The sequence below is a fragment of the Sebastes umbrosus genome, chromosome 13, assembly GCF_015220745.1.
Source record: "Sebastes umbrosus isolate fSebUmb1 chromosome 13, fSebUmb1.pri, whole genome shotgun sequence".
NCBI classification, from domain to species: Eukaryota; Metazoa; Chordata; class Actinopteri; order Perciformes; family Sebastidae; genus Sebastes; species Sebastes umbrosus.
This window is the reverse complement of record NC_051281.1, coordinates 12,515,359-12,541,747: the sequence shown is the minus strand read 5'-3', so window position 1 is coordinate 12,541,747 and position 26,389 is coordinate 12,515,359. Positions and strand designations below refer to the sequence as shown.

At 40.1% G+C, this 26,389-nt stretch overlaps 1 protein-coding gene across 1 annotated transcript; it reads left to right on the top strand.

The window, feature by feature from the left end:
• The first annotated feature begins 350 nt into the window (after positions 1-350).
• Positions 351-25,593, top strand: bard1 (BRCA1 associated RING domain 1). Its single transcript, XM_037790865.1, has 11 exons — positions 351-570; positions 2,694-2,750; positions 4,114-4,262; positions 4,828-5,882; positions 6,852-6,932; positions 8,519-8,691; positions 14,725-14,851; positions 14,972-15,104; positions 17,139-17,231; positions 22,799-22,896; positions 25,087-25,593. Exons 1-11 carry the CDS (start codon positions 479-481, stop codon positions 25,432-25,434), a joined length of 2,406 nt encoding a protein of 801 aa, XP_037646793.1. The 5' UTR covers positions 351-478; the 3' UTR covers positions 25,435-25,593.
• Positions 25,594-26,389: the final 796 nt, after the last annotated feature.

Sequence of the window (26,389 nt, the reverse complement as noted above, 5' to 3'; positions counted from 1 at the left end):
TTATTTATTCATTTGTTTAATTATTTATTCATTCATTTATTTATTAATGACAGACTGACTGACCCCTCTTGAATGAATCTGAATGGCCCCAACACGTTCATCAGAATGGTGCTTTTATTTTGAGGAGGTTGTTTTTTTATTTTGGAGGAGGTTGTTTTCTTTTAAATTATCATTAATTTCATATGTATTAATTTTTGTTTCATTCATCTATTTTTTAATACTTATTTATTAATTTTTGTAATTATTTATTCATTCATTTATTTATTATTGACAGAACCTCTTGAATGAATCTGAATGGCCCATCACGTTCATCATAACGGTGCTTTTATTTTGAAGGCCTATCACAGGCTACTTCCGTAAATCTTTGGCGGGAGATGCAAGTAACCAGGAAGCAGCCAGCTCGTCTTGTTTTGCAATCTTGATTCATAAGCAAAGTTATAACATTATAGCCAGGAAACACTCAGCATTGCTTCTAATAATGGATACCGCAGTCCTTGGACAGACAGAGGACTGGAAGAACACGAAGGAGGCGGTCAGGGACTTTCGACGGCTGCTACTTTGCTCCAAATGGTAACTTTAATAACGTAAACATTACGATAGAAGAGTAGAAGTGGGCTAATGTTATGATAGGAAGGTCCTTTGTTTCGCAACGTTAACCATAAAATAAACATTACAACCAGTACAGTTTAATCTAAAGATACACGAGTGTTTGTCAAAGTAAGCTGGGTTCATTTTGAATGCAGGTAAAAGCCTGAAGTCAGCACAGCTGCGCTGTTTAGCGGTGCGTGTCTGTCCCAGTCCAGAGGTCTCCTAGCAACCTGCAGCTCTTCAGCTCCTCTCCAACGGCTCCCTGTGGGTTTATAAACATGGAAATCAATAACTGCTTTTTTATTTATCATTGTTGTAGGTCTATGGTAAAACGGAGTATTAGGGCCACATTGAGGAAAAACAATAAATCTGAGATTACGAGAATAAAGTCGTAATATGAGAATAAAGTGAGAAGTTTAAGAGAAAATAAAGTCGTAATATTATGAGAATAAAGTCATAATATTATAAAGTAGTAATTTTACGTGTTATTTTCTTTTTTTCTCGTAAAATTTAGATTTTATTCTCATAATACGATTTTTTTTTCTCTTAAAGTTATGACTTTATCGTAATATTACGACTTTTTCTCTTAAAGTTATGACTTTATCGTAATATTACGACTTTTTCTCTTAAAGTTATGACTTTATCGTAATATTACGACTTTTTCAATTAAAGTTATGACTTTATCGTAATATTACGATTTTATTCTCTTAAAGTTATGACTTTATTCTCGTAATATTACGACTTTTTCTCTTAAAGTTATGACTTTATTCTCGTAATATTACGACTTTTTCTCTTAAAGTTATGACTTTATTCTCGTAATATTACGACTTTTTCTCTTAAAGTTATGACTTTATCGTAATATTACGACTTTTTCTCTTAAAGTTATGACTTTATTCTCGTAATATTACGACTTTATTCTCTTAAAGTTACGACTTTATTCTCGTAATATTACGACTTTTTCTCTTAAAGTTATGACTTTTTCTCTTAAAGTTATGACTTTATTCTCGTAATATTACAACTTTTTCTCTTAAAGTTATGACTTTATCGTAATATTACGACTTTTTCTCTTAAAGTTATGACTTTATCGTAATATTACGACTTTTTCTCTTAAAGTTATGACTTTATCGTAATATTACGACTTTTTCTCTTAAAGTTATGACTTTATCGTAATATTACGACTTTTTCTCTTAAAGTTATGACTTTATTCTCGTAATATTACAACTTTTTCTCTTAAAGTTATGACTTTATCGTAATATTACGACTTTTTCTCTTAAAGTTATGACTTTATCGTAATATTACGACTTTTTCTCTTAAAGTTATGACTTTATTCTCGTAATATTACGACTTTATTCTCTTAAAGTTACGACTTTATTCTCGTAATATTACGACTTTTTCTCTTAAAGTTATAACTTTATTATCGTAATATTACGACTTTTTCTCTTAAAGTTATGACTTTATTCTCATAATATTACGATTTTTTTTTCTCTTAAAGTTATGACTTTATCCTCGTAATATTACGACTTTTTCTCTTAAAGTTATGACTTTATTCTCGTAATATTACGACTTTTTCTCTTAAAGTTATGACTTTATTCTCGTAATATTACGACTTTTTTTCTCTTAAAGTTATGACTTTATTCTCGTAATATTACGACTTTTTTTCTCGTAATATTATGACTTTATTCTGGAAATCTCAGATGTTTTTTTCTCCTCAATGTGGCCCTAATACTCCGTAGTACATTTGCTTTTTGGCCCTCACTGCATTAGACTTATATACTATATACTTAGACTATAAACTGTGTTACTTTCATCACAATGCTTTTGTTAACTTAGATTAAAAAAATCGCAATACAGTATTGCAATATATTGAATTGTAACCCCTGTGTCAAAACACAGCCCTAATGCCAGTAATGAATAGGAAGTCAAGCATTCTCCACTGACAGATATTCGTTCCCTAGCATGTCCTCGAAAGTTTCCCATGTATGGCTACTGTTTGATCTCACTGACACTCAACTTGTGTGTCTGGAGGGTGAACAACAGTGAACTGAGCACTCAGTCCTGATACTCTGACTGTACTGATCACTTTGAAATGTTTTGTCTTTTTCCAGCTCGAATTTAATGACGGAACCTGTGTGTCTGGGAATGTGCGAGCATATGCTGTGCAGGTAATGTAACCCCAGCTAAATGACATGCTCACTAACAATAGACCTGTCTCATGGTCATGGTGTACAGTTTTATATGTCAAACACAGCTGTAACTAATAATGTTAGTTGTGGCTCCATTCTATTTACATGTGCCACTGTCAGGATTGTGCATGCTGATTCACTACTAGCACACTTATAGGGAATATGGCTATAATACATTTTTATGTACACTGTGTAAAATAACGGAAATTTTACGGCAACAGGGGCGCCAGAAAATGTCTGTTAAAACACGGAAAAATACTGTCCGTTAATTAACATAAATAAACTGTAAAAAAAACACTGTAATTATCTTTATATAATTAGCCTTTATTACTGTAATTTCACAAGAAATATTCTACTTTTAACATATTTATTGTTAGAATAGTCATACACCTTAAATCTAAGACCATTAACATATAAATCACAAATGAAACATGTCATTTTATGTTGCAAAAGCCCAAATTTACATTAACTCAGAAGTTTTGCAAAACAATCTGTATTTTTACAAGAAATATTTTTATAATTCCATGACATCCTTTTCTTCTAACATATATTAATTGTTAAAATAGAGTCATAAACCTCTAAAAAACAGAATAATTATCTTTAAAAATGATCAAGAAAAGCTTAAATACAGATAATTACGATTGTGATGACAAAAAATACCGTAAATCTAAGACCATTTACATATAAATCACAAATGAAACATGTCATTTTTACATTTTCTTTCTGTCATTTTGAAATACAGGCAGAAAATGTAAAATTTTATAATTTCTTTAACAGTGTATTTAACACTAACAGTATGCTTTTCATGCTACTACAAATCAAAATTACCACAGTAAGAAAAGTATTTTGCTTCCCCCTCTAAGACTTGAAGTAGTTCAGTAGGATTATATTCCCTACATATAAAAAAAAGAGTAATTACATAATTATATGTGATTAGCAGATTCATATTCTGTTGATCAACTAATCACTAATGTGAGTGACTTTAACGGCACTATCTCTACAGGCGCTTCAATAATGTGCTCACTTTTTCATAAATGATCATTAGGAGATTTTTATAGTTAACATTTTATTTGTGATGGGGCTTATTTCTTGTGCAGATGAAATGCTAAATATCCATGGCAGTGGCATGGTTTCTTGGCAATGGGTAACAGTGTTGAAAGCCTTGAAGGCAATTAATGTCTTAAGGCAATTAATGTCCCCATAGGCATAAACTATAGCCTCAATTTATTCCTTCTCTTCCTGCCTGAATGGCCTTAAAAGGTAAATCAATAAGCTCATTGTGTTTCTTTTTTACTGGACTGTGAAAGTGAAACTCCTAAACCGAGGAATGTTTATTGCTCAGGTCCTGCGCTGGCCCCCGGGCAGGAGATGGCTGCGTGGTGTGTCAGAGTCCTGCGTGGGTGAAGGACATCCAAATCAACAGGCAGCTCAGCAGCATCACACAGCTCTTCTGCAGTTTGGAGTCCCTGCTCAATCCCACAGAACAACCAGGTAGACGCTAGACGTTACATAGCGGCTTGAAAGCATAATTAACAAGTTATCTTCACAAATACAAAGTGTCTTATTCATTATCTTTCTCCCCACGCACGTCTGCCCACACCCCCTTTTATCAATTGTTGACTGAAACATTTAACATTTTCCCTCTGCCAATCTAATCTCTGAATGACAGTATTAGTGGCTTGTTCCTGTGCTTTATTATCTCTATCGCCCATCCAGCATCCCGGTAATGACAGTAATTATGCAATGCAATTAACTATGGTAGTGTTTAGTTTTGCGAGTAGATCTCAGCTTTGACAAAGAAGTACAGTGTAGTTAAAATGTGAACACATATGCAGGTCTAAATTTATACAGAAAGAGCTAAAGGTTTAAGAAGTTCATTGGGCACTTCTCTACTTCTGTGAAAGGTCAGTATTAATAGTTGAGATTTAAGATTTCTTTGTTTTTTTATGTCAACAACATCTCAACAGATGCAAGGTGATTACAAATAAAGAGCTTTTGCAGGAGGGGAACTTTTTGTTTTGTTGACCTTGCTTCTTTTTTCACACCCTCATTGCAGACTCCTCTCCAGCCAAGATTCAAACACAACCTCAGAGCCCCGTCTTAAAACACAAGAAGAATTTCAAGATCTGGTTTAGCCCCCGTAGCCGCAAGGTACGCTGCACGGTGGAGAAGCCGTCAGAGGTCACCGTGCCGGACAGCACGTCTTCTGGAGAAACAGCTGCCGCACAGCCAGACACTCTCGCTGCTCAACGCCAGGACCTGTCAGTTTTCAATTTCGCCTCGTCCTCCCAAGACTCTGGCTCGCCTTGCTCTCAAAGATGCAAAAATGAAAACAGGAAGAAGAGGTCAACTAAGAAAAGCGCCGCCAGCAGGAAGGCGCCAGTGCAAAGAGCCACTAGGACAACTCGAAAACATACCGAGGAGAAGATGAAGAAGAGCAGGCTGGAGGCTATAAACCAGTTATGGGGGATCACCGAGGAAGTAGATGCTGTAAAGGAAAAGGAGCAGCCCTGTGCTGAAGGGGCAAAGAGGTCCAGTAAAAGAGTTTCCTTCCTCAACTCTGCTGTCCAGTCTGACGAGCCTCAGCCCGAAGTGCCACAGGGGAGTACTAATGAAGTCGGCCCTGGCAGAAGCACCACGAGGGAGAGTCTCTTAGGAGGCAGCGTGACTGTACTGAATGACCAAAACCAGCCTAGTCAGAGAGTCTCGGACAGTGTCGGCCAGCATGACAAACTGTCTGAAACTGACGATCTTGAAAAACAGGACACAGTATCTCCCCCAAAGCATTCATCAAAAAGAACCAGGGTGGAGGAGAAGGTTGCCATGTTGGAGACCACACCAAAAAGGCCCAGGGCTTCCCCAGGCAGGCGGAGAAAATCACAGATGTCTCCAGCTGTCCTTAACCCTCTTTCTTCGGCCAGTCCCCGGTGTGACAAGAGCATCAAAAACTCAAGAGAAGAGCAAGGAAACAGCCCCTCTGTCCTAGCCGCTGTCGGTACAAAATCTCCCCGTTCTCCCGGTGCATCTGTTGGACGGCCCATCTCAGGGAGCCCCACAGTTATGAAGAGGAACCACAGGGGAGAGACCCTGCTGCATCTAGCTGCTATAAAGGTTTCTGAATAATTCACCTTATATCCTTCACTCTTCTGTGGCATTCTACAAAAAGAAATTTTTCTGCAGTATATTTTTATAAAACTGTCACTATATCCTGACGGTAGTGCCTACGACAGGAAATCTAAAAAAAAAATCATGTTCCTCTGTGTCCTCCGTTGCTCCTAATGGCATCTGCAAGATTTCACAGACCGGAGGAAACCAACCAATCAGTGCCGAGCTGGAGCCTGCCGTCTATGAGCCAGCTGTCGAGCACTCGCAACTCCGATCAAACGGTCAAACTAGGCAGCGCTGATCGATTATGAATCAATATTCTGTTACTGTAATGCCTATTTCTCACCTCAAATGTTTTCAGAAACATCTTGTAGTGTACTGTTTAGCGGTAAAATGAGGAAGTTTGTGACCCAGCAGCCATGTTGAGATCAGTTGAGGAAATACCAAGCACCGCCCACTAGCCGGAGCACAGCCAATAGGAACGCTCAATAGGAACGCTCTCTCTGAAATGACCTGTGATTGTCTCCCGTCACGGGCTAGATTTTTTAAAGCCTGGAAACAGGTGGAGGTGCAGAAGTCTAGTTTTCTCTCAGAACACTTGAATTACAATATGCTGAAAGATTATTATGGAATTTTTGCCAAATGATGCCAAAAACCTTCTGCCTACTGAAGCTTTAATATACTGTAATAATAACTGTGCCCCCTCCCCGAACCGGAGTTCAACATATTAGTCTTCAGATGATCAGACAGCCATGTTCCGGTCTGTTGAGAATAAACTGTCTTGCAGTAATCCTTGTAAACACAGCAGTAATCCCCTCTGGATCCCCCGACAAGGTAATCAATGGCCCACTGCGGAGTGTGATTGATAAACAGCGGCGCTTTGGTACACTGGGATCAGCTGCTGTGTTTGAAGGGTTGCGTTTACAGGTCTGCATTTCTGACCCCAGGTTTGTTGATCTCTCTGGGTCCCTGCAGGGAGGCGTAGAGGCTGTCAAGGAACTGCTGGACCAGGGGGCTGACCCCAACCTGAAGGATAATGCTGGGTGGACACCTCTGGTAAGACTAACACACCAAGTGATGCATCTAAAAGCTTTATTTGTATTGTTGAAAAACTCAGTGACAAAATGTTTCATCAACAAAAAAAAAGCAATTTGTTAAATGAACAGTTTTTCTACGCTGGTGGGTTCTTGTTTTTTCCTTTTTGAATGAAGAATTGTGTGGTGTTTCTTGTCAATATCAAGCTATTGTCATTTTTTACACAGTTACTTTGTGGTTTGTCAGAGTCTAATGGCAAAACGTTTTCCACACAAAAGCTTATTCACTGTAGCTTTTCTTCTCTGGCCAACATTTACATCTTAGCATCCACTATTTATTGTATTGTTTTCTCCAGTAAACCAATGCTCAGTCAAACTGTGCGTTATGTTGCTGTTATGAATACGCCTTGCAAGCGCTTAGTTTTCCAGTCTAAATAGCTGTGTTTGTTAAATTTTTTTTCTGCATCCTAACACCTGTTTCTGCTATGTGAGCTTGTTTGTGCTATTTCTCTTTGCATTAATCTTGAAAATGCATCCAAGAGCAATAAAATAAATTGTACTGTTCGGGAACATAGCCACAAAGACTTTATGTTGGCTTTAGGTTAGCTGGTAAAGTATAAGTAGCCTATGTCCTGCCAGAAATCAAGGCTACCAGAATGTGTCATTTACTGTTAGTGCTACCATTTTTTTTTTTGCATGCTGGCCTCCTCGAAAATATGTAGGCGCATTTAGCCTAAGGATGCTTTGCTTATGACAAACTGTAAAATCCTTCAGTGCTGCCCAAGCCTGGGTTTTTTATCCCTTTGAGAACAAGCGGGTGAGCGTTTGCCGCTATCTTAGTGCAGCATTTTGCGTGGCTACTTGCTGTCAAGATGCTCCACTCAAACATGAGTTTTTCGATTTGAGTGATGACAGTTTGCAGCTGATCTTTCAAATAGCTACCAGTAAGCGTAGAGCATGACAGCTTTATATCTGACAGACTTACATGTATATAGACGTATCTCAGAAGGCTGGGAACATGACATGCTACGATCATCTAGACCTCCCCAATGTGTTTTTTTTTTTTTTTATTTCAGTCCTGCACTTTCAGCACCCTTTTACCTACAATTCTCAGCTACCCAATTTATTTAAAGTATCACAACAGTGCAGTTGTTGTAATGGATTTTATCTGAAGCTCTCACTCTTTAACTTTGTGAAATTTACTTCAGGTTCAAGTTGCAAACATAACCTTTAAAAACACTCACTTTTATCAAGCTGAATCCCTTATTCATGTAGTTTTTAGAAGCAGGTCAGGATATTGTTGAAGTGTCCTCAGAAGATCTTTCTCAATATGAGCTGAATTCTACTAAACTAATGTAGTGTGCAGCCGTAATATCCGATCGGTAAATATTCCCATACAAAGATTCAAATTCATGTTAGCTCTTTGAGGCATCTACTTCACCTCAAAATGTTATCAACTGGTAAAAAGATAAATATTACAGTGATTGAAAATGGATGTGGATCTAGAAGGCAAACGGATAATAAGGCTGTATTTTGAAGGAAAGTAGAGAGAAACCAGATCAAAGCAGAGCAGGATGACTTCTGAGCTCCTACTGCTCTTTGTTCCAGCACGAAGCGTGTAACCTGGGTCACCTGGCAGTTGCGGAGGTGTTTGTCTCAAGAGGAGCCCTGTTGAATACGCCCGGCTATGAAAATGACTCTCCGCTCCACGATGCTGTGAGGAACGGACACCCAGCCATTGTCAAACTACTGCTGCAGCATGGAGCCTCGCAGAACGTGCTGTAAGTCGCTTCAAGTGTTTGTTTTTTATTGGTTCTACAGGTGAGATGCTGTCAAGCTTTTTACTTGTAACAACACTTAAACGGCACTGGTCTTTTGTGAGAATCTCCAAGTGCTCACCAGAAAGTGACCCGAAAACAAGATTTTTTAATAGATGTGTTCGAAACAGAACCTTTAACCTGCTCGGCATTCTGGTCCCATCCACATGAAAACTTGTATATTATGTATAAAACATTACTAACCACATAAGCTATGTAGTTCTGATCCCCACCGTGTAAACTGCAGCAGCCTCCACACAAATGAAAACACAACTGTGCACTGCTGCTGCTTAACAATGCTGCATGTTTCTCCTAAATGTTAAAAAATCGTGACTATTTGAGAGTATGTGTGTGTTTTGGAATCAAATTTAATTTCATTATGAATAATATGATGATCAAATTTGATGTTTGTTGTACTAACATGAGTAACAGACGAACAAAAAACCCAATGAATTCAGTACAACAGTATTAGATTTAATAATACTCTTGAGACAATTTGTGAAAGTTTAAATTTGTATTGGGACTGTTCCAGTGACGCTGTATCGGATTACATTAATTTGTGATATATGAGTAAATAAATGAGCTTGGCAGAATATTACATAACAATAATAATAATAAACTTTATTTATATTGCACCTTTCAAAACATAAAATGCAGCTCAAAGTGCTTCATAAAGAGAAACAAATCAATAACACAACTATTAAAATCAGGGGACACAAGGAGCAACAACAATAAAATAATAGAATCCTAAAGAGATACAAAATAGTATAATACTATTAATATAAATAAGTTAAGACAATGGTAAAAAATATTTTAAAATATAAAACAAATATGAGAAATATAGAATAAATATGAAACAATAAGAAAGCTGCTCGAAAAATGTGGAATTAATTATAAGATTATAAAAAGAAACAGAGGTTGCTTGTCTTATTTGTGATGGGAGTTGGTTCCAAACCATTGGTGCATGACAACAGAAGGCTGCTTCACCATACTGCTTGTATAAGTCATGTAGGTACATTGAGCATTGAATATTACAAACGCCTTTCACCTGAGTTGGACAACTCAAACACAAATCCCAACAAAAACATTTTAGGTAATGTTTATTGCACAGCTACTGTATTTCATTGCATCACATCATAAAGGCTCCTCTGTTACTCTGGACCGGCGCTTATTTTCCACTTCTTCAATAAATCGTCAGAGTGCCTGTTTCCCCGTCAGTGTACCAGGCGTTCAGTCCTTTTATTATCAAGGACAAGCGTGCGCTAGTGCAGTGCGTAGGTGGATAGACGCAAGAAAATCGACTGACGCTGATTAGTTGATGCTGTATCGGCGTTTCTGGCCTGCGGGGGGCGTGGTAGATGCGTAGCACGATATCGATAATGAGGGAGAGGATGCTGGTTAATAAGTGTGATCAATAGAGCAGTTGATCAGGGACGGTATGTCGGTCAGTAAGCGCTCTCTTTGCGACCATTTTATACCAATCATCCTCTGTCTTCTGCTTTCTTCCTTTCATTGTGCTCGTCTCACTGCTTTGATGGTTCCCGATTGCCGGGTCTTACATTTTCTCCTCTTTACCTTGTTACTTGTTTGCAAGGCAAAAACAGAGTCTGTCAGGACGCTGCAAGATGAATGCAATCCTTGCCTCCAGCCTCACACATACACACACATACACATGCATACGCTCACACAGGAGGCGAACCAAGACATCTGCCAATGCAATCCCTAATGGAATGATTGGCACACAGCTCGGGGGTTTGGAAATACAGGTTTTGCAGATTTTCATTGTTCCTCTGTGTATGTGTGTGTATGCACATTAGGTTTTGAATGAATGGGCTGCATTTATTCATTGTTTGAGACCTGTCCTCTAAATCAGTGACTGTGAGTCCACTCTCTATCAAGCGCAAGGATTTTACTTGCTGTGCAGGTTATTAGAAAACACTGAAGGATGTCAGGCAAATTCTTAAGTGAATATTAATGTGTTTTTATACAGTCGGCGATTCCCTGTTATCTCAAAAACAACAGGTTTAAGCATTTTCTGAGAAGCTGCACAGCGGGGCTCCTGTAAGCATATCTACCAGTGCAGCACATTTGGACAGCCAAGATGAGGCCTGCAAGGTGTTAGCTGCTAGCACATGTTATGGTCACAAACCTAAAGGACCATGCTGGCATTTTGTACATTTTATACATTTACTACAAATTGTGTGTACTTTACTGCTAACTACTTTCCTTATCATACCATAGGTTTCTAGATTGTCACTATTAAGTTAATGTAAATCATAGACTGTATGTAAGAAGGGGACATAGTGACCGTGGCGTCACCCATTGGTTTGTGGACTGCCGTTTTGAAGCATAGAGTTTGGCATTTTGGCCGGCGTCATCTTGTTTTATTGCAACCCAAAGCGACACGAGAGGGTGAAGTACAACCGAAGACACCTTTAAGTTAACAAAAAGAGTACAGTTAACTTTCATGAACTGAAAACACACTGAAGGGGTTAAAGTTCTACAACAAAAACACAGACAACACCCAGACCGGACAACGTCGTCGCAGCGACCTCAAAGAGTATAGAAGCAAAGCGAAAAAAATCCGGTGTTTTTTTGACAGCCGCCGCTGCCGCCATTTTGGACTGAGAACTCTTATTATATTTATAATATTTTATTGTTCAACACAGGCCATTTTGGTAGAATATGACAATATGACATAGGACGTTTTACTGGCGTCCGGTAGGCGCTTTCAGTCCAAATTGGCGGAAGCGTAGCTCTGCTGCTGGGCGCTGATGCTGCAATGGAACGATCAATTGGCATTCACTTCTTGGCAATATACGTTCTTTGGCGACCTGTCAATCAAGAGGTAGCCACGCCCTAATGCGTCCCCTGCTTTATGGCCTATTTGACTCTAAATGGGACCATAATTTACTAAATGAACATCATGCTGTATTGAATAAAACTTGAAACTAGCGATTGAGGCCATAAACTCATGTTTACAATGTTTACTGAGGTAATAAATCAAGTGAGAAGTAGGCTCATTTTCTCATAGACTTCAATACACTCAGACTCCATTTGCCACCAGAGGAGTCGCCCCCTGCTGGCTATTAGAAAGAATGCAAGTTAAAGGCACTTTTGCATAGGCTTCACTTTTCAGACCAGGAGGTTGCTCACTGATGAACATGTAGTACTGTATGAAAATGAACCTGTGTTGATGAGATGTGGAAAAACGAGCCCCATTTGAATTGGCTCAGTCCTAATGACCATCCAACGCCCGAAGCCCTGAATCCATACAGACGTTAATTAACATCACCTGTGTGCCTCGTACTGGCACGCCAATCCAATACACTGGATCCATATAATTACACTGCACAAACGTTGGCAATGAACGGTAACTACATTTACCAATTAGACTAGATTAGCATATGTATAACTACATACTGAATTTTACAGTATTTGTAAGTGATGTTTAAAATACACACACGGGCGAACCACTCTGATTAGCCTGGCTTCTCTTCAATAAGATGACATTGATTTCACCTTCTGCTGGATGGATGTAATTTTCCCACTCTAATGACAGCGTTTGAAACATTGTTATTGAATGTTTGAATAGAGCTGTTTTTAGCAGCTTCAAGCAAAGTGTTTCAAGCCCTATTTGTGACTTTTTGTGAGGCAGGCTGGCATCAAAAGAAGGGCATCCGCATAACAATTACAAAACACAGCACTTCTACAGGGTTAAATAGAGGCGTTGGGTGAGTCATGTACTGCATCATCAACAATAAGCTGTAACACCCCGATGATCCAACCATCAGGACAAATTGAGAGCGGATTGTTTAAGAAGGAAATGAACCTTTTGATTAAAAATGCATTCAGGCCTTGCCCTCTGCCTCATCAGTTACTCGCCACATGTTTCCATCATTAGACTTATGACTCCTTTCAAGACGTATTGCTGAGCTGACATAGTTCAAAAAGCTCTGTCAGCTGTTGGGTGTGCATGAGCTTGGCTTGAATTTTGAACAGACCTCGTCAAATCTTAGCATAGGGTACTCTTTGGGGACATTTCAGGCAGAAATTGAGATGGTTTTATAATTAAATCCATGTAGATTAAGCTAAAGAAATGGTATGCGATTGGGCTGAATAAAAAGGCTGTTATTATTATCAGTATTGGTGGTATGTTATGTTGAACTGAACTGTGTGTTCAGCTCGAAATGAATATTTGAATCTCCTCCTCGCGGTTAGAATGAGAGTCATGGTTACAGTGGGTATCCTCTAGAACCACCACCGCCTTCCTCCCACTTGTGTACTTTTAATGCGGAGGCTTGTGGGAGAGTGTTTGTGACTTTACCTCCAGCACAATTTTCCACGCTTTATTATTTTTTCCTCAGATATTCTTCTCACGCGCAGCTGCATAAACCGTCTTGTGTGTGTGTGTGCGTGCGTGCGCGTGTGTGTGCATATGTATACGTGTCAGGGACATTTTATGTTTGTTTGTATTTGTGTGTATACGGGGTTGGGGGGTATGAATCCAAATGAAATATTTTATGGACCAGTGGACCTATTAATTGTCCCCCAGGTGTTATCTTTGCTGACGCCTAATCTTTTAAAGACGACCTGCTGGGCTTGGTTCTTCTCTCCGTCTCCTCTCCTCCTGTGTGCTTTTCTTCATCCGTTTCTCCTCTCCCTCTTTGCTCAAGGTGACCTCAGTCTTGTTTCATGTGGCTCTCCCAAACTTAAAGATATAGGTGTTTCTTGAAATATACCACTCTCCCTCGTCATCTCTTTGAGTCTCTGTGCAAAAGTGCTACTTCGGGGCTGCAACTAACAATTATTTTCATTGTCGATTAATCTGTTGATGATTTTCTCGATTAGTTGTTTGGTCTATAAAATGTCTTTAATTGGTGAAAAATGTTGATCAGTGTGTTTCCCAAAGCCCAAGATGACGTCCTGAAATATCTTGTTTTGTTCACAACTCAAAGATATTCAGTTTACTGTCAGAAAGGAGAAAAGAAACCAGAAAATATTCACATTTAAGAAGCTGAAATCAGAGAATTTATTTTTATTTTATTTTTTAATAACTTACTTAAACCGATTTAATCGAACTATCAAAATAGTTGGTGATTAATTTAAAGTTGACATCTAATCGATTAATCATTGCAGCTCTACTTTTATGGTGATGCTAAGCCTCCCCTTACACTTACGTTGTACTGAGGGGTTAGTGTGTATCGCAGTTAAATCTGTAAAGGTCATGTGGTCTTCTCACCAGATATGTAATTGAGAAGTATCATGTGCTAAAATGTTATGCAGCCATGAGATTTTCTTTTGCATGCAGTGTGTTGTATAACGGACTTGACCTAGGAATGAAGTGGAACACCGATTCCAGCTCACCCTCATATCAAACAATTATGCTCCAACAAGTGAATGACACACATGGGTGCACAGTTTTCACAGAACAAGCAGGGTGTGACATCGTCAAATTGTTTTTCTCAGAGCTGTGGACTGGCAAATATAGATATTTTTTGCGTCCTGCTTGGCCAGTGATTTTAAAAAAAAAAAAAAAAAGGCCCAAATTTGCACCGATTGTTGTGGTAATGAAATTATATGACCGAATAATTATCTTGTTGGAGCCAATTTCTCTTTAGACTTATCACATAGTAACATCAATGCTGCGTTAGTGTCTGTGAAAGCTTTGTCACATTGGCAGGGTGAAAACTATCTTGGCTCATCTCAGGCCTGCCATGAATAATTAACATGCAACTACACAACAATACCTTGCTGCACATTTTTGACCTGCTTTTAGCTTGTGTCTAGTGTCATTTTTGGTGAACAAATCTAAGTAAATATAAGAAGTAAATTATTTTGTTTTTTTTGGCGGTCATGCTGTCATGTATTGCTTATCGTTTTTAACATGTCCCTTTGGTCACCAGATGGTCTGCATTGCCACAAATGCATAAATACACAAGTGAATGCATCCTGTGAGACACTGACGCACTATCTTTTGAATTTTCTTCTTCGCAGTAATCTGTATGGAAAGCGGCCTGCCGACTACGCAGTGAGTCTGGAGATGCTGGAGATTTTCCAGGAAGCCTCAGAAGGAACCCAATATGCTAATACATCTCTCAGCCCCTCAGCCAGTCTCTCTATAGTATGTCTACATGAAGATTTTTTCTTCTTATTTCCCTTGAAATTGTTAACCCTAGACTACTTATATTCCTGCATTATAGGCCTAGACCTTTCTAAACCACATTCTTATGTCCTTTCCTAGGTGAACGACTGTGTGAGAAGGGATGAAACGGCGGTGTTTCTGGCCAGCAAGCTGTCACAGCCAGAACAGCTTCAAGTGGCCAAACTGGGAGAGCTACTGGGAGGGAGCATGGCCAACACCTTTTCTGGCTCAGGTAGTGTTTGTGCGGTGCAGAAACGCCTCCTCAGGGGGCTTAACCTTCCTCGATGTTCCAGGCGAAAGCCTCTGAGAATACCGGTCGCATATGATTGCTTTTTAATGTTGTTGTTTGAAACACATGGGCTCTTAGCAACACTGCAAATCAACAGCGGCTATCAGCCAATAGCTGGTACATTGGGACCATGGTTGGCAAGTTTGTTCACTGCCAAACACTCTGGTAGGTAATGAACCATCATTTGGATGCCCTGTTCAACTGAAAGATGTATTAGATGGGTACATTGCAGAGTCATGGTGTTTGTTATGAAGATTATATGCAGTTCTTTCACCACCACAGAGATGGGATTTTTATCGGAAAGATCCTTTTCCTACACAGCCGAGCTTTACAGGCTTTACAACCTCACACAGACCCCTTTGTATTGTAAAAGCCACAAGTAGGTACTTGAGCGTTATCACTCATGAAGGTTCAACAGTAACTAACAAGTGCTTTTAAAGCTGTATACATCACTGTGATACAGCAGCTCCTTCACTGTTGCATAGTAATCGCTGGGAGAACACCAGAGAGCAAAAAAGTAATTGAAATCATTCCTCATAAAATGTTTGGAGGTACTGTCAGGGTGATGAATAAGCTCTAATGAAAAACAGAAGTGTTTCTCACAACTCTCCCTCGTCTGACCGGAGGGGTGAAAGTTGGTGCTTTCAGAGGATGTTTTTTTTTTTACATTTTGAACTCGAGGCCACGCATCCACGGTCAATGAGCAAAAGAAGGTTTTGCCCCGGAGATATAATTATGCTCATTCTATACTTGTCAACCACGCTCACTTGTTGAACGAAGAGGCATTAAGCTTCTATTTACATTTTTAATTAGCCTATGATTTTCATCTAAAGCATTTTATGAAATAAGCTGTTGCATGGCCTTTTGTTGTGTTGCCATGATAGGTTTTGCTGTAAGCTTACCTGTTTACCCAGGCAAAGTAAGCAAATTAGTGAGAAATGCACTATATTTGGGAGATAAACCAGGAATCAAAACCATAAATTAGGGGTCTATTGATTAAAATATTGAATCGCGATGAATGACAGGATTGTCCATATATAATTCAAAATGAAGTGCACATTTTTATCTGTTCAAAATGTACCTTAAAGGGAGATTTGTCAAGTATTTAATACTCTTATCAACATGGGCGTGTCAAATATGCTGCTTTATGCAAATGTATGTATATATTTATTATTGGAAACCAATTAGCAACACAAAACAATGGCAAATATTGTCCAGAAATCCATAGAACCCATTTTCATTCACATATCTTGAGGTCAGAGGTCAAGGGACCCCATGGAAATAGCCATGCCAGTTTTTCCTCGCCAAAATTTAGCACAGGTTTGGAGCGTTATTTAGCCTCCATGGTTGGTACCAATGGATTCCTTTAGGTTTACTAGGTTTATTTGATGCCAGTAACTTCACTCAAGCTTTAAAACTGAGCCCGCTACAACCCTAAAAATCACAAATTGCATTAAAGAGGTTTGTGGCATTAAAATTAATTTCTTCCAGGAAGGAAGTTGGCGCTCCTTTTCTCCTCAACGAAACCAGTGGTCAGCGTGTCTGGCCATAAGCCCTCGCTTTTGGTGTTGCCTCTACAGACCGTGTCCTCCACAGCCCATAGCTCCTGGTAGTAGCACCGGGGATGTCGTCCAGCTCCAGACATGTCAGGAAACAAGTTAGGATGTGCTCCAGTGTTTTTCTCTCGAGGTACAGAAGTCATGTTCATGGCTCATCTAACCTGGGCTGGGGCAATGTCTAAAACACAGTATCTGACTTGTGGAATAAATGCTTAATACACTTTTAACCGCATTTTAACTTTATTATCTTGTTGCACTTGAGCTATCTAGCTGTCTGAATTTGCACCAATAACATACATACACACACACGCTGTGTAGCTGGAGCACAGCGACAGGCAGCATCTGTTTGTGTATGTGTAGCACAACTCATTTGTACATTTTCAATTTGGCTCTTGTGTGTGTTTGTGTCTTCCTCCAGTGAGCCATGTCGTGGTGCCAGAAGGACACATGCCCACCACCAACTCCACCCTCCTCGGTCTCCTTGCCGGCTGCTGGGTTGTCAAATTCAGCTGTGAGTATGGAGCGAGTCGTTCGCTGGAGTAGTTCTCTGCGGAGGCTATTTTGGATGTCATGTTGAATAGTGTTGCTGTTGCTGGAACCTGGGTAACTCCCGACTGCAGTGACACTGAAGCAGATTGTATCCCAAATATCCTGAGTGTTAAATGTCTCTTCTAACAGAGAGTTCACCACTACAATGAATGACAACCACGTTAGGATATGTATTGCTCTCAGCTCCTTTCATTCCTGACAGTCATTAATTCAGTGTAGATGGCTTTAATGTTCCTCTCCATCACTGCAGCCCAGGATGACATGAGTCAATGACATCATGACTGTGGATAAAAAGCTTTTCTTCAAGCATTTTTTTCATACAGTCAGAAACGGTTTTAAGTGTTTTGAAGTGCTTTAGTTATTTATAATAGTTTATTTATCATTAAAGACCAAAGAGCACAAATGTCAGTCACTCATTTATTTCCCATACTTACTCTAGAGTACTTAACAAGCCCACTTATTTATTGCCTTCAAGGAATAGTTTGACATTTTGGGAAATACACTTATTAACCTTCTTGTTGAGTGTTGGTTGAGAAGATTGATGCCACTCTCGTGTCTGCCTGTTAAATATGAAGCTGCTGCCAGCAGCTGGTTCGAGTACCTTGGCATAAAGACTGGAAACAGGGACACAGCTAGCCTGGATCTGTCCAGAAAACAAAAGACTAATTAGTACTAATTAACACAATGCATCTCACTTCTGTAGTCCTCACAAAAACCAAAGTGTAAAAATTACTTTTTTTTTTACTGTTGTTATGTGGCGGACTATTTTCTGTCTGGGAGCACAGTCTCTGATTGTTGCCTGGCAAGAAATAGCCTGTCACATAACCTTAGATTTAGATTGTTGATGCTTCATTTGATCGGCTTATGAAATAGGCTGTCGACTTTTGTCAACTAATAATTAGACGAGGACAGCCCTACTTATTATTCAGAACGTGACCTCTTTTAATAGAACACATTCACAACTAGAATGGCAGTCGGAGAGCGCAGACCTATGCCAAGGTCAATTCCATAAGAGAAGAATAATGCATGTATCCGTCCTGTGATTAAGATCCGCTCCAGAAATGTGATGGGTTCTTCGTTGGCCAATGTTACACCCTTTCACCGTACAAAAAACATCTTGAAAGGCAGAAAAGTTTGACAAAAAAAGTAGTTTTTCCGTCAAATAAACAAACCAACTATCCAAACCAAAAACAGAACCTCCTTGGCGTAAGTAATTAGATCAGACAACCCAGCAACTTGATAACAGCTTACATTTGCACCTGTTTCATAACCGTTATTGTTGTGTTTGTGTGCTTCCTACAAGGTCACATTTGTATTCAGTTGACGAAGTCGTTCATTCCATCATCATTTGAAGTGATGTTTGCTGCAGTAAGGTGACTCTTGGCATCGTATACAGTAGGAAGTGAAAATCGAGGAGGTTGATATTGGACTCCTGGAACAGAACCACAGTGCAGAACAAATGGATTGTGCTGCACAAGCAGTTTGGAGTAATTTTATGGGGTTTGTGCTCTTCTCTGAATCCTGAAAAACATTTTGAGCTGCCATTTCTGTTTTAGGAAAGCCTACGACGGTGTTGTGTCAGATAATATGCAGATGTGACTTTGGCATGCAATCTTTACTGGACACATGAGGACATTTTTATTATTTGGGTTAACATATCTACTTGTTGCCGTCTTATCATAAAGTCCTACTGAGGCTCCAGGGTTAATTCCTCCTCAGCACCAAACTGCTCGGAGACATTCGATCTCGTACTTCCTCTCTGCAACCTTTCAGGTGATGTCAGGCTCTGTGTTCGGAATAAGAACTAAATGCAATACTTTGTATTTCCTTCAACACATGGAACGTCCTGGGAAACATTAAAAGAACATTTTGCATCTGGCAATTTTGAAGTAAATTGTTTGAGCCTTCTGCTGCGTGCACACCTGTGCACAATTACTAGGGGATGAAAAGATGTTTAACTCTCTTTTCCTGTTTGATTTATACCAAGATGAATATAATGTAGGAAAAAAAAACAACTTGCTATTCCCAGTCAGTCTCCCTGGCATCCTTGAACCAAGTCAACAAGCAGATATTCAGAGGAAGTCAGCTTTAGGGGAAGTAAAAAGAGACTTGCTGTCAAAGAGTTTTCTGGCACCTTGGTGTGCCCTTGACTGGTATATCCGTCAGTAGCATCTCTTCACTGTGTGTGTGTATGTGTGTGTGTGGAGGGAAACAGCATGCACGTTTGTCTCTGTCTCTGCCAGTAAACCATTTCAAGTTTGAATGTGTGTGTTTAGGTGTGTGCTTGTGTCACAGTATAAGGTTTTGTGTGTTTGGACCATATTCAGCCCCTCCCCTTCTCTTTTCTCCACGCAGGCTGAGCACTTGACACCGCTTGTCTCCCTCATGACAATCACTGTGGCATCTTATCTGTCTCTGTCCTTGTTTTTGCGTGTGTGCAGCTGAGTTCTCACTGTCGCCTACTTTTGTGTGCCATTGCTGTCAAAATAGGCCAAGCCCGAGTTTACCTCTCTATTGGTCGTACGTTTCATTGCAACACATTTTCCTTCAAAAAGGAGCTTCGGTGTTTTAAAACCCATCATGAAATTTAACTTCCTCCTGCCTAACGGGGCTCCGGTCCAGCTAACAGTCTTAACTCAGCTTTCATTGAGAATCAAACGACAGTTTAAATTCTTTTGGCCGTCCTCACCGATCACTTAAAGGTGCTAAATTCCAAATTCAGAGCATTAATGCAGCAAACGACTATTTTCTATGGAAAGATATAATGGAGTGATGTCTACCTGAGCAGAGAATGAAGTCACATTCCCTCTGTGTGTGTTGTAATACGAGCTTCTGTGTGCTTTGTGCATGTGAGTCCCTGTTTGTGTCAAGGCCTATTAAAGGAGGCTGGGTCACGCGTCATGAACGCGTCATATCTTTGGGGTACCACGCATGCGCTGTAAAATCTGGTCTGCACTCGCCGTAATTGAGCCAATCGCAACGCACGACTGCAGCTTCACTTACACTGCGCATGTGTCATTGCCTATACCCCAAGATCCGTGTCCCAGCCTCCTTCAATAGGCCTTGGTTTGTGTGCCCCAGTGGTTAGCTAATCGCTGACGCTCTGCACGGCTCTCATACGGCGGTATCGCTGATAACGTCGTCCTGGCATAACAGCCACCGTCCTGTTCCACCCCAGATATTGATCTCAATGTCGGAGCTGGAGTCAGGATGTGTTTAGCCGAGCTTAGCATGAAGACTGAAGACCAAACCAACACATCTAAAGCTCACTAGTTAACATGTTGTATCTGTACATAAGCAAACATGTAAAAAAAAAGGACAATATGTGGCTTCAGGGGGAGCTAAGTACTATTTATATACTACACTGTGCTATAGTTATCAGGTTTCTATATAGAAACAGAAACTCGTGCTTTCCATCTGTATCTGGCAACCCTCCGCTAGAGCTAGAGATGCTGCAAAGAAGTGCTGCACGGATTGATGTTTTTTAAATGTCTGTCATTTTTATGGGTTGAACAAACAAGTCACATTGTGTAAATGAGATGGCTTTAGATGTTTTGGCAGGCGTATTTTGTTCACTTTGGACAGTGCCGGGCAAACTGTTTCCCCCCTGCCTCCAGTCTTTATGCAAAGCTTGGCCAACCAAGTCGTGACTGCAGCTCCGCACTTAATGCACAGACATGAAGTTGATTGATATTCTCATCTCGCTCTTGGAAAGAAAGCAAAAAAAGTGCATATCCCAAAATGCTGAACTGCTCCTTTTTAATATATATATATATATATATATATATATATATATATATATATATATATATATTTATTTATTTATTTATTTTCCTTCCTCTCTTCCATTTATTTCCCACTTGGTGATGGCTAATTTCCCTGCACTTTGATTCTTGTCACTGCTGCTACTCCCACTGTTGGCCCAGGGAGGATGTGTGCACCCATGTGCTTCCTCCCGATACACACAAGTTTTAGCTGCTTCCTTTCGGCTGCCAGCGAGAAGCTTCAGTCGGGCACCGGCCCCATTAGACACGCAGCCCTGTCGGAGGCATCGCTACTGCGGAGTGAATCAGGGACTCAACTGTTGGCTGGCGTTTTGCTGCTATGCCACCTGTGCACACCTGAATACAGCGGCTGGCTTTTCTGATACTCACTTATCGATGAAGAATTAGCTATTGTCCCCAGTGTCAGTGTGGGCCTTCAGAATTTCACATCAGTCAAATCCTAGTCTCCAGTGGTTGTCCTCATAATGACAGGACAGGTTGTTCTTGTGGTTAATCAAGGAAGTGGGTTCATCTGGCTGTTCACTCATTCACTGACTCAGGAAGGAAAGGGTTTCGAGATGTTTTCTGCATTCAGTCTTTGTGAGCGTAATTACCAAATATGCTAATGGCTCTGCGGCACTGAGCGCCATCGTCCGGAGCGATTAACCCCAGTATCTCCCCTCTTCTCTGCCCAAGTCTCTGGCAAGGTCTCCGTAAATGAAAGCTGTAATTAAGGGGGATGAAGAAACGTAATTACACTCCACCCCAAGTTCTGGAGACTGTGTGTGTGTGTGTGTGTGTGTAATTTGCTGTTTCATGACACGGCGCTGTGTCGTGACAAGGTGTACACACACACACACATTTACCCAAATCTGTTCATGCCACAGCTGGAAGCAACTGTGTGGAACAGTAAACTGCGACTGAAGATGATGTGAATCAGAACGTTATGTGTGGGTGTGGTGAAATGCAGATACTTTGCAGATGTGTATTAAGTCTGTTTGCATCTCTCACAGTTAAAGGTGTTGTGAGAAGTCTTTGCGCGTTCATATTCAAAGTAGTTATTCAGGCCAAACCTTATGTTCGGCTCGATTTCACATCCTTAGTACATTTTTTTTTTTTTTTTTTTTTTTACAGCAAAATCTAGCCTCAATGTGTTTTAGATGTGCAACTTTTACATTTTCTTTTTAATACCCCAATCATATAACATTCAGTAATGGAACGCTTACGGGGAACAGCAGCACTGTGATCTGTGTCATGTTCAGAAGTGCTTTTTATCTGTGACAGTGAGGGGTCATTAAAATGTGACTTATCCCCTCCGTAGCTGCCTATACTTTTTTTTTTTTTATAAAACTTTTCTGCCTTTCAAGATGCTTTTTGTACGGATTTCGAACAAAAGATTCTTTTCTAACTTAAAAAATGCCGGGGATGCCGGCTGTCACACAGTTTTAATTTGACTCTGTAAAACCTCAGGAGACGGAGAGAAAAGAGATGATGCTCGAATTCTGCTTAAGCTCGAGCTACTTAAAATGAGGCTTGCATCATTAACTCCATCACGCTGTGGGCATCTTTCTCTGTCAACAACTGCAGCTTTGCCAATACTTGAAATCTTCCAACTTGTGATAAAACAGACATGAGCTTTGTCATCCTCCCTTCGCAATCGCCTTGTCACATTCTTTCAAGTCAACATAATTAGCTGCAGCTTTAATTTTTTTTTTCTCTCTCTCTCTCTCTCTATCTCTCTCTCTTTCTCTCTCTTTGATGCCAGGGGTGGAAGCATGTCTGCAGGCAGGCGAGTGGATGCCCGAAACTGAGCATGAAGCGGGAGAAGGCCCCCAGCGCAGTCGCGTCAACAGATGCAGCTTGGTAAATGAGACGCATACAAACAAACACATGAAATAGATGAGTATAGATAGTCTAGACCCGCTGTCCTTGGGGAAAATTAGCTTTTCCAGACAGTGACACATGGTTTTGTTCAGCAGCATAGAGTGCCATTGAAAGCACTCCCTTGTTGTATGTGTCACTGTAATTTAGCTTTTTTTGACACTAATCGAGAGAAACAAAATAATTTTTTTTTTTTTTTTTAAATCTGATCATATTGAATTAATTATAGACACAAATTGTAGAAATAGAAACAAAATGATTGATAACATGAGTATTCTCATTTAGCAACTTGTTCGCAACTGCTTTTTTTAAGACATGTAAAAGCTTCAAAATTCACGAGTGGGGTATTTATTGATGTATTTTATGTTGTAGAATAAAATGTTAAAATCTCTTAAACCCTATTTCAGGCATCTAACTAATCCCAATTCTCAAACCCACTGACTTCTAGACGAGGCAACTAGAAGTGCTAAAATGCTAACTCATTTCCGGGTTTTAAGACTCATTCCTGTAGCACTCTATATCTAAGACGATGTTTGGTTTTATCCAAACATCATACGTCAATAGAAACACACCATATCCACCTCAGTTTCTTTGCAGAAGGCCCTGTAAGGTTTGTGAGGGGGGGCGGGGGAGAGTCAAATGAATGCAGCAAAATACTGGAGGAAAAGTTGCTGCAGTCTGGTCAGAGAACTGTGATTTGCGAGAGGATTTATTCTCCAGAAAGACAACAACAACTCCAAACAAAACCGAAGCTACACAGCAGCGGCTTCAAAAACATCAACAACATTAATGTCCTGCAGCGGCCGAGGCGGAGTCATGACCTCAGTCCAAACGAGAATTTGTGGCAGGAGTTGAACATTGCAGCTCTCTCAGCGGTCCCCATGAAACGTGACAGAGCTTTTTGTCGTTTTACAAAGAAGAATGGGGACACACTGCATTGTCTAGATACAGACCTATATACGCACACTCACGGCTGTACTTGCTACTGGTGCCTGTACTAAATATTGGAGGTGGTGAATAACTATGCTGCTGTCAATAATTCAGTTTTTAGTGTAGAAGATGTGTAGAAATTGGATTACAGTTTGACATTAGTCTTGTTCTGTGTATTAATATCAAAAATTCTAATTACATCCATTGTGATTCAATGTAGTAAAAACAATGAAATGTGATATTATATCATAAGACTAGATATCGTCTTAGATTTTGAATATGGTGATATGGCATAAGTGTCGTCTTTTTCTGGTTTTAAAAGCAGCATGACAGTAAAGTGATGTGTTTTTTCTGAACTCACCAGACTATCTAGCTGTTCTATTATTTGCCACTTAGTCGTTAAATCCACATTACTGATGATTGTATCAAAATCTCATTGTGTAAATGTTTTGTAAAGGCACCAATGGTCAACCCTACAATATCGATACAGGTATTTGGTCAAACATATTGTGATATTTGATTTTCTCCATATTACCCGTTGCTAAATTGTTGATCGAATACCTTTTTATCCCCTGAAAGATATCAGCATTTAGGCTTAAGAAGCAGACTAATACAGGGTTCATTGTAGAGAAAACCCAGCACAGGCAGACATCAATCTAGTAGATTTAATATGTCCCCGTTGTAGGTTTCTGTTTGCGTCCCTCTTAAAATGTCCATTCTAGCAGAAAAAAAAGGCAATATCATCAATCAAAATCATAAATTAAGGACACACACGCGTACGCAAGCAAATCCAACCAAAGTGTCGTCAAAGAATGTTCTTACTAGAAACTCTTGAGGGAGCCCGTTTACACCCCAAAAAACAGTTTGAGTTCATTGATGCTGTGAATAGAACAGTCTCCAGCGGCCTCATTCACGGCTGCTAAACAGCAGTGCTAAGTGGTGCTGATAAAAAAAGTCTCCTGGCTCTGCCGCAAAGAAGTAAATACAAAGCATCCACGCAAAAGCTTGGTAATATGAGAGCCTAGATTTATTGGCAAAGAAACGATTCAGCGTTGAACTTCATCGCGAACAAAAGAGGAGACGTTAATCCTTTTGCCGTTGTTCTCATAAGGACTGAGGTTTTTGTCTGTTGCTGGCAGGAGTGACTGACTAATGGATGAAGACAATACAGTCTTTTGATTTTATTAGAAGTTCTCACTAATGCTTGGATTTGTATTTTTTCTAATCTTTGATCTTTTGTAGCTCCCACCGCTCTTCGATGGCTGTTTCTTCTTCCTCCTCGGCTCCTTCAAGGCGCCTTCCAAAGACGTGCTCACCAAGCTGCTCCGGGAAGGAGGAGGTCAGCTCCTGAGCCGGCAGCCCAAACCCGACAGCGACGTGACACAAACGCTGAGTGCTGCCGCCTACCACGCCCTGCCAGGCTCCGACCAGGCCCTCTGCACCCAGTACATCATCTTTGACCCCCAGGGCCCTCACAAGCCGGCAGTGGTGAGGCGAGGCAAGGTGTGGTCCGCTCCCTCCACCTGGCTCATCGACTGCATCGCGGCCTTCCGCCTCCTCCCCGTGTCAGACTCTCAAACGTCGGTCTAAACAATTTTTCATATATTCATATAATAATTAGGCACTGAGATATTGCTTGTCCTTGAGCGTGGTCATCATGTGTTTTTTTTTTATTCTTTAATATGTAAACGAATCACACAATAAATAATAAAAAAAAATGATGTACCTCAATATAAAATGAAATCTGCATGGTTTGTTGTTTCTTTATTTTTTGGAGTTAAGAATGTGATAATGTCTCCTACTGTACATATACTACACAGTATAAACCAGTGTTTATACTGGGTGTTCTGGGTCTTCTCTGTAATCGGTAGCTGCGAAAAAAGCTAGGAGGGCAAGTGAGCAGCATCAATGTAGCGTTACGTTCACTAGCAGTGCTTGTTTTTTTGCCTTGGACAGGCTCAGACTGTTATTATAAGCGTCTGACAGCATTATGGAAAAGACCCTACAGAGACATAAAACGTTTTTCTTACCTTTCGTTTGATCCGGTCTGTTTGTTATCGTGTCCAAGTCCCGCTCAAGGAGAAGTCTTCTGGTGAAATCTGAATATCCGTATACTCTGGCTCAAATAAAAACGGGTGGCCATCAAATTCAAAGACCTTAATCCAGGTTGTCGACATCATCTAAATCAGGGGTGTCAAACATACGGCCCGTCAAAGGGTTCAATCCGGCCCACTGGATGACTTTGCGGAGAGTAAAAATTGCAAAGAAGTCATTAATTCCAATTCAATAAATTACACTGCTATTCCCATTTTTTCCACTGGGGGTGGCGCTGTCCTAATAAGAGTAGCAAGCCCAATGCTGGATATGCTATTATAGATCCCACGTGCTTATGTACAAGCTAAGCGACACTACGTGACATCAAGCGTAGGCTACTGTTCATACAGGAGCCGCCGGTGGAAAATGTCTTTGTCATAAAGCAGAAATGTGGACACAGTGTCGGGTTTTTCAAGAATAAATGGACCAGTTCCTTTGTTCAAAGAGTTAA